Here is a 19,326-nt window from a genome sequence, read left to right on the forward strand (position 1 = left end):
CATAATTTGTTTCGTGAAGAGTAATTGAAGAGAAATATAGCACTTATTATAGTGCTACATACTAATTATACGAAATTAAGGTATATAAAACATATTTAATTATAAAATATTTTATAATTTATTCAAGTACTAATAATTTTATGAGTAATAATTGATGAAAGATGTTTAACATATTTTATAAATATTTTATAAAATTATTAAAAATAAATTTAACTAAATTATAATATATAATACTTTTTAAAAACATTCTAAAACTTTTAATTGAAATTTTAAATTTTAATATATTAAAATTTTATCACAATAAATATAAAAGTTATATAACAAACATATATATTAAATGAATAAAATAATTGATTTTAATATATTCTATATAATTATTTAATAGATGTACTTGACATTGATATATATATATAGATATGAATTAAAAGAGAAATTTATAAAGATTTTTATTTCAATTTAAAAAAAAGTAAAGGAGTTGGTTGGTTTAAAGTTAATTGGTTTAATTTTTGGTTAAATTGATCAGATCGAACTGGTCTAATTTTGACATCCAAAACTAGAAACATGCTGCATTAAAAATAATCACTTTAATTAAATATTATGCCTTAATCAATGTTGTTCTATAACTAATAAGAAATAATTAGGGGTGTGCATTAACAACCGAATCAATATCAAATTGATGAAATTTGATTAATTTTTTAATTTAACTTTTAGTTAATAATAATAAAAATTCGAGTTTTCAGTTATGGGCTTGGTTACCCTTGATTTAGTAACCGAAATAATTGATTTATTTATTCAGTTAATCAAATGCTCGCTCCTAGAAATAGTACCTTTCATAGTAAATGACATTATTGTCATTGCATATAACATTTAATTAATAAAATATTAATAAATATAATTAAAAATTAAATATTATAACATTATCATAATATGTTAGATTCACATCATATCAATATAACACAGAAACAGGATTTTGAACAAGATTTCACAAAACTTTACGATACACTTAATTTAGATTGAGCCATCCTTATATTGTTGAAAGAGAATTCTCTATATCAATAAATTAATTTTTTTCTCTTGACCTTCTGAATTGTCTCGTACATACATTTTCTTAGTATATTAATATTAGTTGATAAGTAAAAGAAAAAAAAAAAAAAGTTGATGGAATGAGCTTCTTAAATAAGAGAGGAAGCTTACTTCATCAACTTAATTTACAAGCTTACAACATAAGCTAATGAAAAGAAGGTTCAAGACACAATTTACTTCTTAAGTTCAAAAGCTTGTGCGATACATTTCTTGGATAAAGAAAGAATTAATTTATTTATATATTAAAATTTAATATAATACATCCATTAAGTAACCAATTTACAATTAAGGTTTATTTTTATTAAAGTAAATTAATATCAAACCATCTTAATAGATTTGATATTAGCCGACGAGGTAACATTAATTTAGACTAAAATCTTGTAATTTAATTTTAAAGCTTACTATGAGCCGTTTCGAAATGTTAATTGCATGGATTGGAGTATAAGGGGTCAATTTCGATCTCCCTCTTTGAATATGAGCCAAAACCAGCTTAAGTAAAAAATCATTTTTCCTTTTAAAAATTTATATTTGGGTTTTTTTTAAATTAAAAATTAAATAAATGATGTTATATATATTTGATAATATCTAGGATGAATCATAACCAAATTAAAGCCTTATTGAATTGTGTTGACCCGAAATTATTTCGAACTATGAGGCCAATTGATTTGACAATTTTAACCTGAAATTGGATTGAAATAGACTCACGACTAAGTCTAATTAATTATTATAAAAAAAATTATATAAATGATTCAAAAATAATATAAGATAAAAAATAAATAAATCAAAATAAATTGGAAAAAAATTATCTACACTTATTATATTGCATTAAATCAAAAAAAAAAAATTTAAATGAATATGTAACAATTAGGAAACGTAGAAATCAATTTTTTTTTAGTCGTAATAATCATTTACTAGAAAAATATAAAACGCTTGGAATATTTAACCCTCATTCACCAATTCATTTAATATTTGTAAGGTAGGCAAGTCAAATCTAATTGAATTAATTTTATTTGATTCTATTTCTCATTGAAATTGATTCAATATTAAGTTTTTAGGAAATTTGCTTATTTCAAATTGATTAATGTTAGGCTAAATTGATCAATATATATTTATAGTTATGATATAAATTAGACTTTAAACCAATAAATTGTTAATCTAATAGCAATATCAATTCTACTGAATCATGAAAACTTGTTAAAAATTTAAATATTATTAAAAAAAAATGAAATACTTTAATGCTATTATGCTATTTTTATTAATAAATTTTAATTTAGTAATATTAAAATTATAACTAAAATTATAAAATCTTGAATTTAAATCTCAATTAAAATTAATTATAAAAAAGATAATTATTAATTATTTATTATTAGATATTAATTATTAGTTGTCAGCTATTTATTAAGTAATTTAAAATAAAAATATTCAATAAAAATAATTATTAGATTACTATTAAATGTAAAATAATAATATCATTTTTTAATTATAGTTAAAACTATAAATATTATTTTAAAAATTAATAAAATAATATTTTATGATTCAATCTCTTAATTCCTTTGCTAAATATGACTTCAAACTATAAAATTTTATTTTAAAATTAAATTAGAAGAAATAAAAATATAATAATAAAAAATTTAAATATATTCTATAATTATTTTCATTTTATTTTTCTATTCATAATATATTATAATTAAAAAAAAACTATTAAGAAAATACCGTATGCTTTGATTTTAATAATAATAATAATAATAACAATAACAATAATAATAAAAAACAAAAGTTGAATAAAATATCATAATTTAGGTGAGGAGTCCATTAATGGTGAAGTTGACTTACACATGACACATCTGCTCGGGTGGAGTCCGTTCATTTTACGTAAGCTGTCCCTGTGCCGTGTTGTAACTGAATATTTCTCCATCATTTGTGTTCTTTTACATTTTACTTGTGCGGCCAAAGGAGCGAGAGCGACAACTGCCAATCCAATTGTCCTGTTGTCTAAACTATTCTTATCAATTGAATTTTATTAATTAATTTTAATTTTCAAAACTGATTTTTTAGTATTTTATAAATAAATTGTAAAATAATATTAAAAATTAAATAAATTATTTAATTATTTTATTTGTAAAATTATTAATATTTTTTGTAGTATAAAATAGTCATTAAATTTTCTTTCATATAAAACTAAAAGTAAAAATGTTTTAGTATAGTTATATATAATAATTTAATTAACATAAAATAATTTTTTCTAATTTTGTAAAAAATTATACAATAAGAATAAAAGATGAGCAAGGAGTTAAATGTTACAATATTTATTTATAATAGATAATACTATAAAAAAAACTCGATACAATAATTTCAATTATTTCTTTAATTGGATCATTGGCAAAAATGATCACGTAAACTGATTGTTATATTACATGGTGATGTGTTAGATCATTTTGTTACTATTAGAAAAAAAACAAAAACAAAATTTCCTTGAAAATGACCTGATCAACTAGTCAGGTTGCTTGATCTTTGATGGATCAATTTCTTGTTCAATTATGGATCTTATTTAGATATTATGAACTTAAAATATAAATATTTAATACATAATACCCATCTATTTAACCCGATTTAGCGTTGGGATCACCGATTTACCGGGCAAACTCAGCTGGGTTGAATAACAGTGATCTAAATTGTCTTCCTCTAATTTTGGTTAATAACAGTGATCTAAACTTGCATCCACTAATTTTCAGGTAAAAATTACACATGGGAAAAACCAGGTATTTGCATTAGAGACTGACATCATCGTGAAAGCCCCAAGTCCAGGAATTTGTTTTGTCATCTCTAACAAGGTGTCCAATGAATAAAAAGACCTATACACAGAGCATTCCAACTTTATGAATTCCTTTGCACAATTCTGCTCCGTAGAAATGTTAAAACCAGCATCAGCTTGTAACCTGTTTATAACTTTACAACTTTCTAATGAAGGTGTTCCAAGTTTTCAGAAGTTCTTTCCAGATGAACACATACTCGCCGTTACTTCTTGGAGGGAATGATGACAGCAGAGAATGCTAGTCAAAGGATAGCTGTGATTGTAACCCTACTCCAATGAGAATTCCTCAAGCCATATTAACACTTCATTCCTCTTTGATCCGACCAACCATAAATGGATGAAGAGAATTTGTCAGTCCTTATGATGAAAAATATGAAAAACAGATGGTTCCAGCAATGATAATTTCTTAATTAACAATTTAACATGACCAAACTTGTACCCACCATCACTGAGACAGTCTTACCAACTGAACCAATCTTTGTTGGCCAAGAGCATGCCATATCGGTGTTAACTGTTAAATAATTCATTTGTGTAAAGAAACACATATTTTAAATTTGAATTTCATATATTAATTAATGGCTTATTGGCTTATATGGGCCAGAAAACTATAAATACCACCTTGTAGAGAGAGAGTCTATTTAGATTCTGAGTTGAGAAGAAAATGAGGATTACAGAGATTTTTTTTTTTCTTTGGAGAAAAGTAAGTCTCAGGAAAGAAAATACTGGATTTCCATATATTCCCAGTTATCACAGCATTTCACATTTCATAAATTAGATGCATTATGCAGCCAACAATTTTTCAGTTATCCTATCTATTTCTGTTATTTTTCACATTGCATCGCTGTAAATCAATGTTTCTCGGGAAAGAACTATCCTGCTATCAAAGTAATTAGCTTTTCCATTTTCTTAGAAGAATTAAAACTAAGATTGTTCATGTCAGATTTCACTGAAAATGGTAGAACTAATCTGAGCAGGAGAAACAAAGGAAATGAACTTCACGACAGGCAAGAACTATATCATACCATTGTAAAGGTCCGTGTTCTGCCTGGATCATTATAGCGGGCAAGTAAACAACCTATCATAGGTTTAAGGCCATCTTTGACAAGACTTGAGCGTAGTACTTTCTCTTTCTCACGAACAATATCATCAGTTGGTTTTCCACTGAACTTTAGCACTGCAGCAATGCCTCCTTCAACCTTCCTCAAGCTAATTTTCTCTTCATTAGGATCAGGTAAACTGGTGAAAGATACATGATTGTTTCTTAACCACTCATATTATGAAGAGAAATCATTGAATTTCATTCCCAAGTAAAATTCTATCTCAGCAGGATATTTCCAATAAATCAGTAATTGTTGCATAATTACTGGTTTAATCAATTTCCAACAATTTCAGTTGAACTTTAGGAGCTCTAAAAAATTAATGAGTTCACCTGCTAAATTCTTTCTCCAAAGGAAGAACTATTTGGATGGACACTTTTGACAACTCAACATCATTTGCCTGAGTGAATACTGGTGTAGTCATTGGTATTTTTTCCTTTGTCGAATTCTTTCCAAAGATATACCTAGAAAAATGGCATCGATTATCTATAGATACTAAGGGAAAGAGAAAAAAAGTGTTATTGAATTGGATTCCAACAGATACTCACCCAGCAACATCATTGAATCCAGTTGAGCCAGACAATTTATCTCCTCTTGTTTCTACCACAATAAATGGGGCATACTTTCTTACCTGTAAAACCATTGATATACAGTCAGAGTTATGTCATTCTTTGAGAAGCATACAATTTAGCTTCGGAATAATCAAGGAAAAGCTACTGCTATCATTTACTAATCATTAAAAAAAATGTAGCTATTTAGTTAAGGGCAAGCAAATTACTTGGTCAATGGAAAAAGTGATAGAATTCAGCAGGACAGTTGCCACTTTAATATTTGCTGGTCATACTTTAGTCCTTTAGTTTAATCACTTCGCACAGAGCAACCATCCTAGCAGCACATTTCACTGTAGCTGGAAGTTTCATCAGGCTATCCTCTTTCAATGTTCTTCCTCGCTTATGATATGATTTCATCTTGACCTCTTCTATATTTAAAATTACAGCATTACGTATATTGCTTTGGACCTATAAGTTAAGTGTTGTATTTTTGTGTGATCATCCTTACCAATGAACTGGAATTCTAGCAAACCAACCCAATTTCCCAGGAAAAAGAAAAAAACAAGGAGAAATGTTTTGGTTTCATAACTCACCCATAACTCCAACCAAAACAACTGGGATAACAGTTTTTATTTGTGTATAACTAAGAACATAGTAAGAGCATATAACGGTAAACTGACCAACCATTGCTCCAGGATAAGGCAGACAAACCTCATAACTAGCAGTCCTTTTCAGAATCTGATATTTGGGTGTTTCCAAGTCAGGAGTCTTGTAAATCCTCAACTACAAAAAATCATAACCTACATATCAGGATTGACAACAAATTTCATCTGCAATGGCCTTTCATGCAAATAAGGAACCCATACCTGCTTAAACACATCCCACAAACCTTCAAGTGAAAAGTACTCATTATTCTTTATGGAATCCCAGAAGTCCTACAGATTAAATAGGAATAAATCAAATAATATTTCATCCCTGTACACACTCTAAAGCATCTTTCTTTCCATTTTTAAGAGGGAAATAGATTACCAAATGGCTGCAGAATTTCCCAGTGTCTGGGTTAATTCCCATGACAGAGGTTCCTGTAAAGATTAATTGTGGTTTCCATGGAAGAAGCGTGAACTTCATCACCATAGTCCACCTGGTAGTAATCTCATAAGGTCCTGTCTATAGCAAGTACTTCAATCAACAGAGCCAGGCCAATAGGCAAAGCAATATTTGCAATCAGTGGACATTGAAATGAAAAAGTTGTTTTTCCTTTTCTTTCTCCTTTCCACATTTAGGTATATGATTTATCTATTCCAAATGATCAGAAAATTTATCTGCTACAGAGACTTAAAACAATGGCAGCCTACAGAGCCAAAGAAACGCGACAAATCAAGCTTGGAGTCGACAAGTTAGGAGCTCGAGATAGGAATTGGAACCCGATGCTTAAAGGATCATTAAAAAATTTTAAAGACTAGTAATTTTTTAAAGGGGAAAACAACAATGTGGTATTGGGACTTAAAAGATGAAATTTTCAATCGAGTAAGCACCATCTCTAGAGATAAATTGAAACAAATAGCACATTGAAATTATACCTCAATATCCACAACCCAAATTTCTATGAATGATGATCATATCAATCTAACAAGAAAAACCAATGACTAAGAAAAACGAAAACCAAAGTTACAATTTACAAACCTGTTTGACCCAGTGCAAGAAGAACTGAGGCCTGAAGAGAACCTTTAAGAGAGCAATGTTAAAGAGGTAGCCACTTATACTGTCATGCTTAGTTATGGGGTCCCTGAACTTCACAAGCTCATCGTACGCCGTCCTATCAATGCCCTGATCATCAAAGAGATGTGGAAGGTCATCATACAAGAAGTCTACCAACTGTTTAACGTCAACCGCCGTTGTTTCTGCAGATGGGCTCCGCTCCACCAGGCTCAGCCTAAGGGCCCACTTCGAGCTCCGAGACCCAGAGGTTCTCACTGCTAAGTTTCTTGTCCCGAAGTTCTTGCTGAGTCGTCGGGAGGTGACGCTAGCGGTGGGGATTGGACGGAGGATTTGGAGGGAAAGTTGAGTGGTGGCCATTAGTTGCTGGTGTTGGTTATTACGTGGCACTGGTTTGTGCTAAATAGCAGGAAAATGGTTGGTTGTGATTGGTTCAAGGTTGAAGAGCATGTTAGCTGTATCGCCGTTTAATATCCAGAAGAGCTACTAACTGGTCCACGGCCTAATGACATTGAAAAGTCCAGCTTCAGCATTGACTACCCAAGCCTCAGAGGAAGTCCAGCCCCAGCACGCGGCTAATTAATATGTGCAGAAATTAGTTTCTCTATAAATATGTTAAATGTGCAACATCCCAATCTAATCCGATCAAATTCTACGAGGGTGTTTAATTTGATTAATTATTTTATTTTAAATTAAAATATATTTTTTGATTTATATGTTAATTTAAAAATAAATAATTAATTATTTAATAAAATTATTTAAAAGTAACTTTTAAATAATTTAACTTTTGATCCGAAGAAGTTTTTTAAAACAATGGGAGTGTTTTTTTTAAGATTTAAAAAATTTAAATTTATGTTTAGAATAATATATTATTTTATAAAATAAAATTTTTGAAAATCTTCAAAAACTCTATTTTTCAACCTATTAAATTAGCGGGTTAAGAAAATTTTATAATATAATCTCTAAATGTCTTAAAAAAAATTTCTTCTTCTTTTCAAATATTAAAAAATTATAAAGGTTTAGAAATCATGAAAAAAACTTACTTTAAAAATCATTAAGTTACCTCTCCTCAAATAAAGTTTAAGTGTTTAGTTAAAAACTGTTTAAGAGTAATTTAATTTGTTAAAGTGATAAAAAATGATATGTATTTGAGTATGATGGTTGTAAAAATAAGATAATCTTGATAGTTTTAATAATTATTAGGATAATATTACTTTTTACCTGGTCAAAATATAATTTTAAAAAATATATATAAATAATAAGTAAGTGATATCTTACATATTTTAATTATTTTTTTAATTTATAAGTTAAATTAAATATTAATCTATTATAATTTAATAATACATAATAATATATAAAATTTACTTTACAGGCGGTTAATTACCCAATCTTCTTAATTAGATATTTCAATCAATTTTAAATGCTGCAGACAGGAGCAATGGATGATTTTATTCTATTGATAGGAATAATTTTCTCTCCTTTGTTAACAGCCTCAATCTTGCGGATTTACACCTCCATGGGAAAAGATATACATGGAGAAAATTGCAACCACTCTTAATTCTATTCAACAGAACCTGCTTCTCTTCCCAGGATTATATTTGCTCATGCGCTAATAATGATGCAGATTAGCAAAGAAAAGGTTGTTTAGGATTAATGGTTTTATTGCTTGGGTGTAACCTTTGGGATTCACTTGCTTGGTGCTTGTTGTGCGATGTAGTCATTGTAGATGCAGGTTGTTTTATCGGTGGTAGTTATTTGTTCATCCCGTTGTTCCTTTTTGTTTCTCCCGAGCTGGATCGCTAAAATACTACGGGTGCTGCTAATCAATGTTGTAGCTTTCGAAATGTGGTCTTATTCTTATCTTTTTGGACCTTAAGCTCTTCGGGGTTCTGAATTCCCTTGACAATTGGCATGGTTTATTTGTTATCTGTTGTGGGGTCTTGCTATTTTGTCTAGTCTCTGGGATTTTATTTTGAGCTTTTGACTCTTGTCTTTAGACTTTCAAGTGCCTTGGTGTGGCCTAGGTTGCATTTCCTCAATAGCAAGTTTTTTCACTTGGCAGGTAAGTTTTAGGTTTGAATGTATGGGGATGGTCCAATCACTATAAATTCTTAAAAAATCTGTAGTATGTAGAATCTCTAAAGTTGAAACCCCTTTCCTTGCAAGTCGACAATAAAGATCACAGATAGCTTTCCATCAGCAAATCAAGGCACACTTACCAATATTACACATCTTAATTTGTCGGCATTGATTCATGTTCTTGATTTACACACGTAGAGATGCCATGTAGGCTTCAAGTGGCATTCTGCTTCACGTGCCCTACACAATCCTTGGGCGTCCTGCCACACGTCTCCACGGGCATTACTTCAGTCCCACCTCATTCTTCGCCTTTTCTTCTCTTTATATAACCTGTCCCCTCTCCTCATTTGGTGCCTCAACGATCCTCTCACATAAAGCTGATCAGTTTCCACTTAGTTAGAGCGAGATGGAGAGCATGAGTCACATTTCAATGCTGATTTTAACTTCACAGTTCAACGATGCTTATCAGAGTGTGCGTGGAGATGATAATGTTCCTTTTGGGTTTGTAGATTCAAAGGCATTGATCAAAGGCGATGGTCATGGTGGCTATGATTATGCCCTAGCTGAAGCCCTGGAAGGTGATGGAGATGATGACGATGATGACGATGGAGGTTACGACTATGCTCCTGCCGCTTAAGGGATGCCAAAACCCTAGATCTTGAAAACCCTAAAATTAACCCTACTGAAGTTTGCATCGGTCTTGGTAATCATACTAGTATTAGAATATTAACCTAGTTAATTTGATGGAGATTATCATTTAGTATTTTCTGTATACTAAAAATAGTGCTTTTATATGCTCTCATATATGCTGAGTCTTTTACTAATCATAAGAAATGGATCACATTTATGTTTGTATCTTGTAATTCACAATTAGATGTATAATATTACTGCTATCAAGACTGAATTTATAGCTCTTCCCTTTTTATAAACCCCTCACACTTATCAAGACTGAATTTGTGATGGAGATGATAAACCTTTACTGCTCATTCATTTGTCCATGAGCATAATTTTATTAGCTTTCCATGATAGTTAAGTTGTTTCTATTTATATATATATATATATTTGTTGATCATGAGCTAATAAGCCTATGCTGATTATGAATTTGTTGCTACTAGCTAAAGCAGCTTAAGTATTCCACTAAAGTATGACTTTTAGTTCCATGAATGATTTTGAAGTCTGCGTGATATATTTAAAAATTCAAAGCATATATGCCACTGTCGGATAAGATATTAACAAGTAATGCTCCTTGACAATTAATTTTTAAGGTCTGAACTGATAATAGGATATTTTAAAAGTGATAGTCAGCTATGCATTCTTTAATTATTACGTTAATTAATTAATCAATTATAATTATAATTTAATTTTGATTGCTGTCAACGGTAAAGTTGCTACATGTGATATTATTAGGGAGACTCATTTAATCTACATTTAAACTTTCAACTTTCAAGTATTGTATGAAATCATTTTTATATTATTACACAAACAACTAGAAGTCCCTCTTCCCTCCTAATAATCCCTGGCTGTGCCAATTAGCAAGGATCACTTTAGTCCGCCATCGGATTATATACATAAAAACAGATAAGAATTAATTCTTATAAACATGTCATAATTAGTGAATTCATTCTAAAAATTCATATTCATTAGATGTGAGATTTTCAAATATCAAAAAACAAGATGTGAAACATCTGTAATATGGATTAATTAATTGATCAAATAGTTCTGACTTTGGACCATGTTGTTCGAGGAACTAGACTTATCACAATTAATGATTTGTGATAGTCCTGAGATCTAAAGAGCTCTTAGATGGATGCCACACGGATTGGATCACTGGAATGAGCTCGTACAACTTTTGCTGGACGATCACTGGGCTTGAATACATTTCTCAGGCTAAAGGGATCTTTGTGAGTAGTTAGAGATTTGCAAGAAAAGAGACAATAAAATATTTTGTTTATAAAAAAAAAAATTACAAGATAAGAGTCAAGTGAAGATTCCTTGCTTAGCATTCCAATAGCCAAGTTAGTGACAATGTTTAAGGGAAAAATAAACGACACTAAAGAAGAGAAAATGCAAGAGAGTATGTATGTAAAGTAAATAGGTCATTAAATATTCTATACTTATACCCACATAATATTATCTAATCAATAGAAAAGTGTCAAGTGACCTGTTAGAGCAAACAAACAATTGTAAATATTATGGAAGTGGTGCATGCTCTGTGCAGAGTACTGTTTATTGCGCTTATAAGTAGTAGTTGTCATTGTTATGCTTTGGGATGTTAGTGATGGTTACTTTGAGATTTAGGTTTCACTAGAGTAGTTATGTCAGTGCTCTAATTAGGAGATTTTTAAATTACTTAATATTTAATGTGTTCAGTCAGTTATTTAGTGTTTTCAGTCTGCTTAAAATAATTTGATGTTCAAGGTATTCAAACTAGGAGTTCTAGGGTACACATTAAAAGAGAATAGGGGGATAGGCTGTAACACCCCTACATGCATGGTTCTGTATATTTCACTGTTCCGGTGACCTGTGTTGGTCCAGACAGTTAAGAGGATTAAAGACCATATTTAAGTCATCTATAAAAGTCATGAATGAAAATAAATAGCCATTTCATGATGATGAAATGCAAACTTAGAAAACAAAGCATAAAAGGTTAAATGAGCCGGGGTCACAGGAATGGGTGACCGTACGGGAAAGTGACTACGAGGTCAGTTGTAACCCTAATTTCATACGGAACATTGTGACACCGCAGTCCTAGGAATTATTGTGAAGCTAGTGGGAATGAAAAAACCACAGGAAAAAGTTGAGAATTAGGTTAAATAATTAGATCAGGGTTTAGGAAGCAATACAAAGTTATTAGAAAATCGGATCAGACCGGCAAAAGGCAAATTGGTTAATTCACCCTTAGAGGTGACTTATGGCCTAAATGTCCACTAAAATGTAGGAAATTAAATTTATAAAAATTAAATTTAAAGTGAAGAAGTTATGGAAAGAAAAGAAAAAGAAAATGAAAAAAATTCAAAAAGAAAAAGTATTATGACATAATAGGTGACATAAGCATGACACAATAATTATAATTATTAATTATTGAAATTGTGGATAAATACACACAAACTAAAAGTCAAATAAACAAATTAAAAAGAAAAAAAAAATATTTCTTCTTCTCTTCTTCCTTTTGCCGTGGCTTCCCTCTCTCTCCTTTCTCATTTAGTTCCTCCATTAAAGCTTAGTTTAACCATTTCAAAACCCTAAAATTAACCATAATTGCCCTTACTTTCTTAAGTAAACCTTGTTTTTGAACCTTGGTAAAACTATTGACAACAAAAAGAAGAGGAAAGAAAGGAGATTGGAGAAGGAAGAAATTCAACAAAAAATGTTAGTGATAAATCTTTCAATTTCTATATATATTCATGTTTAGGTAATTGAATTAAGTTAGAAATTGTTGTAAATGAAACAAAAATGATGTGTTAGGGAATCCTATGAAATTTGGCAGCCATGTGGACATGAGGGTAATGTTGTATTTTAATGCAATTAACCTTATATACAAGTTCAATTAAGTAAGTGAAAATGATTGGTATACTTTAATTTCATAAATTGAATCACTTGAGGAATTAGGGTTCTTGACCCTTAGGGAAATTTGGGGAAAAAATTGGGGGTTTTTGAAATTGATGCAATTTGACCTAATTGAAACTCAATTTGGTCAATTGGTGGGAATTAGAGTATGATTGAATGATTGAATAAAAAATGAAATTGTGAATGATGAAGACCAGTCGATACAATGACCATGGTCCACTTAAAGGACCAAAATTGAAATTCTGTTACTCCAATTGGTGTGAGGTCGATTGGAGATAAAAATTAAGACATAATGCAACAATTTTTATGTTAAAACCCTGCCCTAAAAATGGCCATAAGCTAGTGTAAAATGAGGTTAAATCCAGATTAGGCACACTGTCACTGTACATAAATGACCATATGAACAGTGCTTGTTCAAATTATCATAACTTGGTGTAGAAAGGTCCAAACCATTGGAAAGATATGACATAGTACTACAACTTTTATGAAGAACAAAAATCCAAATTCTGCCTATAACCAAGTAAAATTGTCAACCAAAGTTAGTTACTCAAAACTGCCTAAAATTGTCAACCAAAGTTAGTTGCTCAAAACTACCAGAACCAAAATGGTACCCAGAATTCTAAGTTTGAACCAATCCGGCCAGCCACCTTATAAATTGCATAACTTGAGCTACAAAACTCTAAATGGAGTGATTCAAAAAGGAAATTAAAGCTAAGACATTAAGAAACAACTTTGAAATTCCCACTGTATAGGGTCCAATGGAACAGTAGAAATAAGTGACCCAAAACTGAAAATTTGCCAATTCTCCTAGGAAACTTTGAATTGAGTTTGGCAATCAATACCAATAATAATGTGACCCAAAATGTGCTATGTGGGAGTAATTAGAATTAGCAAACCTATTTAGTATGAAAAAGTCAATATTTTGATCAATTGGTCAAATGAATAGTAACCACCATAATAAAAAAATACAAAGAATTCAATTTATGGGACCTTAAAAGTAAAATAAAGTAAAGTAAAAAATTCAATTATTGAAATTTCTATTAGAAATAATTTGGATAGATATTGAAACATTATGATTTTGTGTTTCAGTAGAAAAAGAGACCAAAAAGGACAGGGAAAGAGTGAGTCAAGGTAAAGAGGCAACTCACTAGAGGTTTACACACAACTAATTTTATTCAATTAATTTTTATATTATAAATTGTTTTGAATGAATTGTGAGTTTGAATATTTTGGTGGCAATTGTGATTTTCTCTTTAAACTTTATGAATGGTGTGTTGCCAACCCTTTAAGAGTAAATTCTTGAATGATTTATGTTAAGTGAATTGAAATGCAATTATTTGAATAAAAATTTTATGAATTAGTTTTTAAACCACAATTAGTTTGACAGTCCCATTCGGAAATCCCCGGTAGTAATGGCTATTTGGGGTTTAGCAATTAAAAATTGCTTATGTCTCCTATTAATAACGGTTAATGGGGTAAGACTATATGAGTACTCATTAGCCCTTCCCTCATTAATAATGGTTAATTTGCTTTGTCGTGGTGTACAACACGATATTGATCTTGAAATTTTGTGTCATGGTCTAGACTGTGTGTTCTTGGCAACACCTTTATTTTGTGATTTGTGAAAAATGTTTTGGAATAAATAGTTCATGTTAACTTGAGATTTTGGAAAACACCTCATGTGATTATGAAAATTTTAATTTGTCATATTTTGGTTTATTATGCTTTGTAATGAGTTGAATTTACTTAGTTGTGTACCACTGAGTATCAATACTCAACGATAGCTTCTTCTGCTGTCGCAGATAAGAAAAAAGACAAGACAGCAGAGTAAGCTGCTTGGAGCTGAACTTGAAGCTATTTTGGACTTTCTCCGGGTATATTAATTATACCCTTTATAAATTTTCTTTTAATGTAAATTAACAATATGTATCCATATGTACACATTGAGCAGTTGTATAGTAAAGCTTGTAATAATGTTATCTCTGATTTTCTTTTTGAAATTTGGGACTATGGTATGTAAATTGAATTAATGCAAAGATGAAAAGGTTTATTGAAATGTGTTGAATTGAGTATTATTTGGAGTTGGGTTGGTGAAAAATCTATTGGAAGTACTTTCTTTTCAGATTTTGAAGAATTGTTTTTTCAAAATACACCAGGCACTCTGTCGAAATTTTTACAAAAATTGCGAAGATTTTATATAAATTAATAATTTAATTTTGATATAAATTCCAAATAAATGATTTTTAATAATTAAGAAATATGACCGACCATTTTAAATTGAAAGGAAAAGGGTTTAAAATCCCTTGTAATATATTTAATGAATTATCGATAGGCGAAACACGATAATTTATTAGATATATTACGGGATCATATTATACCTTATGGAGGGATAAGTTGTGACACAGGTAAACTTGTAGACCTACCTTCAGATGATCATGGTCATAGGAGCAGGTCATTGATGCATTGGGCCTGAATTTGTCCATTATGGAGACCCAGGCAGACCTCAATGATCATGGATGAGCCTGGTATCCTTAATTCCGAGTTCGTGGTCATGAGGTCACGATAAACGCATCTTGTAATATGAAAAGATATGCATTTTCCTCTTGTATCACCTTGACCTAGCTAGCCAACCCGAGATAAAATAAGCGGTCTCTTTTGATTCAATTGTTTTTTTAAAGTATGAAGGAAATTAAATTTCATCGATAGGTGAAATTTGAATCTTGATGCCCAGGCACCAATTGCTTTTGATATTGTTAATTAGTAACAACCGATAGCTTATAAATATTAATCATTAATAGATAAATTATATATATATATATATATATATATATATATATATATATATATATATATATATATATTATAAAAATGAGATAATTATTGTTTGAATTCAAACTATAATAATTAATAATTCAATTAGTGTTTTGGGTGAGTCTGCTATTAATTAATTAATTCCATTCATGATTTATTGCCACACTTGAGACATGTGGTGTTCAGTTCCTTCGAATACAGACTCTCTCTCCTTTGCAGGAAGCTTCCTAACATGTCTTATTGCATGTGTTGCTTTAATTTGGAAATTTTGATCAACGAGGCTCTTGAAACACTTTATTCAAAAGGAGTATTCAATAGGACTGAGCATTCGGTTCAAATCGAATCAAATTAAATCAAACTGATAAAACTGAATTAATCAAATTATTATATTTTAAAAATTGAATTGAACTAAATTATATAAAAAATCGAACCGAACTGAATTGTCCTAATTTGGTTTGGTTCAGTTCAAACCGATTGGTTTTTGAATTTTGATTAAGTTTTTTTATTTAGACTTAATTTTAAAGTTATTTAGTTTGATTTTGACATTGATTTGAACCTAATAACCATTAATCAATGAAATTAAATAATTTATATATATAATAATGCATATAATATATAAATTTCCTATAAAAATAAATAAAATAATACGTTTCGGTTTGGTTCTGTTCAACTAATTTTTTCCTCTTCAAAACTGAATCGAATCGAAATAACTAAAATTTTTGAAATTTAAAATCAAACCAAATTACTTTAAAATTCGAACTAAATTACCGTATTAAGACGGTTCGATTTAATTTATTCGATTCAAATCAAATAGTGCTCACCCTAGTCCTCAATATCCAAAAAATCTTCAACCATAATTAGGTCCTTAACAAAAAAAAAATTATATTAAAAATATTGTTTCTAAATAGGGGACCTCATTTCTCATCTTCCTTTCTCCTTAATTGGTTTTTATTTTTATTTTTATTTTTATTAACGAAATGTAGGATTAGAATTCATTAACAAGGGAGCTATTCCAAGGTGGGCCTGTAAACAAGTAAACAGAACAGAACTAAGGCCAAGTTAAAAAAGAGACTCAAGGCATAAAAAAAAAACCAATTAAACACAACACTTTAAGTCCAACTTCATGGCTAGGCCTAGGTCCAAACAGAAGAAACCCTGGTGTTGGTAACCAACCTCGTTGAGATCTGGTATATACAGCCAAAAAAGTGGAATAGCGTCGCCCATGGTAGGGGTGGCCACGGTTGTTACACTCATTTCATATAGGTATTTTAGGGTAGTTTTGCATCCATTTTGCCCTTATATTTTAGTACATTTTATGTTTTTAGCTTTATTTTAGCTTATTTGTTAACTTTAGATACTTTATATTTGATTTTTGAAATTTTGTTATTTTTGATAGGATTTTGTGGCAAATCGAAGATCAATGAGTGCAATAGGAAGTGATTTGAAGAGATTTAGAGTTCTTTAAGTATTGAGGAAAGTTAAAGAAATCAAGCCTTGAAAGAGCAAACCAGCCGAAATTTGCTTGAGACTTTGCTTAAGATCATACTTAGGGTAAAGCGGCAGTGCTTAAGGTGCAGCACAAGTCAAGCATGAGCAGAAAAGTCCATTTCACTCTAAGTCTGCCGAGATTTGCTGAAGGTCTGCTTAACCTTAAGCAGACATGCACTGTGAAATTTGCTAAGAAGCTACTTAGGGTTAAGCCGAACCCTAAGCAGACTGCCCAGAATGTGAAAGATGCTGCTGACTTGGATAATTTTACACCTCATTTCCTACCCACTCCTTGGCTCTTATTTACTTTTAGGGCAACCTTTTGGGATGATATAAATTCATCATTTCCTTATTTTTTCCATAAGAAGAAAAAAAGGGAGAAAAGAAAAAAGGAAAGAAAATTTAATAGAGAGAGAGGAGACGTCATTTTCTCTTGGAGGAGGAGCTGCTGCATCAGTTTTGGAGCTCCAGAAACCAGAGACTTTGGTTCTTCCACCTGGGTTTTTCTATTTTAGTCCTCTTATCATGTTTTTCTTTACTTTTCCATCAATCTTTCTCGTAAATACCATCACGAGTGAGTAATCTCTTTAGATTTCAGAGTTGGGAAATATGTTTTAGATTAATTTGTGGATTTAGACTGGGTATTTTCTTATTTTACATAAATATGAGTTTTGATTCCTTCCTTGTGTGCTTGATTTACTTGCCTAATGTTGGTACCCATTGGGTATTGTATTAATATTTGATTGAAGGACCGAAAGGTGAAAGTCATTGATAGATAATCAAGGATTGGAACTTAAAATCACTTGGATTTAGAAATAAACTAGGATTTTAAGAGGAATTAATTATTGGTTACAAAACTTAATGGGTTTTAAAGTAATCAAATAACATACGAAAGTAGGTTTGGTTATTTTAGAACACACTTTGGTTTGCTTGAAAAAGATATCAAAGTAATTTAGAATTAATTTCCTTCAAACTCTATTTTTCCCTAAAATTGGAATGCCCAAGACAAATCCCAATTAATTTATGCATAAACCCCCAACTCTGGAATCACTTTCAACATAATTAGGCTTTCATTTAAATTACCCATTGTTAATTTAGTTTAATTGCGAACTAGGATTAGAATTTATTTATTTGCTCTTTACCCATTTCAATTAGATTAATCAATTTACCTTGCTTATTTACATTTACCATTTATCCATTAATCATTAGCCCAAATAATCACTTCATTCATAGTTTGGTATTCAAACAGCAAATCCTCGTGGGAACGATACTTGATTCATCACTTTATTACTTGAGACGACCCGTATACTTGCGGATAAGTCACATCAAGTTTTTGGCGCCGTTGCCGGGGATTTGATTTTTATTTGATATTGAACAATTGTTTGTTTGGTTAATTTGGGCATTTTATTTTATTTTCCTTTTACCATTTTACTTTGAGAATTTGTTTATTTTGTTTTTCAGGTGCTTTATTTTATGAGAAGGACAAAAAGTGAAGAAATCAATCTATTCTTTGACCCAGAAATAGAAAAGACAGCAAAAGCTTTAAGAGCAGAATCTAAGAGGAGAAAAGCTGAAATTAAAGCTCAACAATAACAAGAAAGAGCACAAGAGCAAGAGGAATTACAAGAAGAAATGGCCAACAATAATAACAACCGCTCTGTGAAGGATCATGCCTATCCTAACATTGGAGATTTCATACCAAGTATCACAAGACCAAGAGTAGAAGCTAATAATTTTGAACTGAAGCCTGCACTTTGTCAAATGGTACAACAATCACAATTTGGAGGAAATCCAAGTGAAAGTCCACATGTGCATCTAGCACACTTTCTTGAAATCAGTGATATGTTGAAAATAAATGGAGTTTCTGATGATGCAATTCGACTCAGATTATTTCCTTTTTCTCTAAAGGACCGAGCTAGAGAGTGGATACATTCTTTGCCACCGGGTTCTATCACAATATGGGATGAACTTTCTCAAGCATTTTAGCTCAATATTTTCCACCAAGCAAGACAGCTAAGCTAAGAAATGAGCTGACTTCTTTCAAACCTAGAGATGATGAGAGCTTGTATGAATCATGGGAGAGGTACAAGGATTTGCAAAGGAGATGTCCACATCATGGGAT

At 30.5% G+C, this 19,326-nt stretch overlaps 1 protein-coding gene and 1 non-coding gene across 2 annotated transcripts; both read right to left on the reverse strand.

Moving 5' to 3' along the window:
• Positions 1-3,731: 3,731 nt before the first annotated feature.
• LOC131171913 (uncharacterized) lies at positions 3,732-7,800 on the reverse strand. Its single transcript, XM_058132171.1, has 8 exons — positions 7,227-7,800; positions 6,573-6,710; positions 6,410-6,478; positions 6,255-6,326; positions 5,541-5,623; positions 5,325-5,456; positions 4,918-5,131; positions 3,732-4,207 (listed from the first exon to the last, which is right to left on the reverse strand). Exons 1-8 carry the CDS (start codon positions 7,617-7,619, stop codon positions 4,163-4,165), a joined length of 1,146 nt encoding a protein of 381 aa, XP_057988154.1. The 5' UTR covers positions 7,620-7,800; the 3' UTR covers positions 3,732-4,162.
• Positions 7,801-19,219: 11,419 nt separating this feature from the next.
• Positions 19,220-19,326, reverse strand: LOC131172436 (small nucleolar RNA R71). The gene has a single exon (XR_009142913.1). It is a non-coding gene; the product is annotated as a small nucleolar RNA R71 (small nucleolar RNA).

The sequence above is a fragment of the Hevea brasiliensis genome, chromosome 13, assembly GCF_030052815.1.
Source record: "Hevea brasiliensis isolate MT/VB/25A 57/8 chromosome 13, ASM3005281v1, whole genome shotgun sequence".
Classification (NCBI taxonomy): domain Eukaryota; kingdom Viridiplantae; phylum Streptophyta; class Magnoliopsida; order Malpighiales; family Euphorbiaceae; genus Hevea; species Hevea brasiliensis.

Coding starts and splice junctions, on each gene's coding strand:
- LOC131171913 (XM_058132171.1), bottom strand. CDS start 7,619: ATGGCCACCACTCAACTTTCCCTCCAAATCCTCCGTCCAATCCCCACC. Junction 6,711..7,226: donor TCTTGCACTGGGTCAAACAG/GTTTGTAAATTG, acceptor TACTTGCTATAG/ACAGGACCTTATGAGATTAC. Junction 6,327..6,409: donor TGTGGGATGTGTTTAAGCAG/GTATGGGTTCCT, acceptor GATTTTTTGTAG/TTGAGGATTTACAAGACTCC.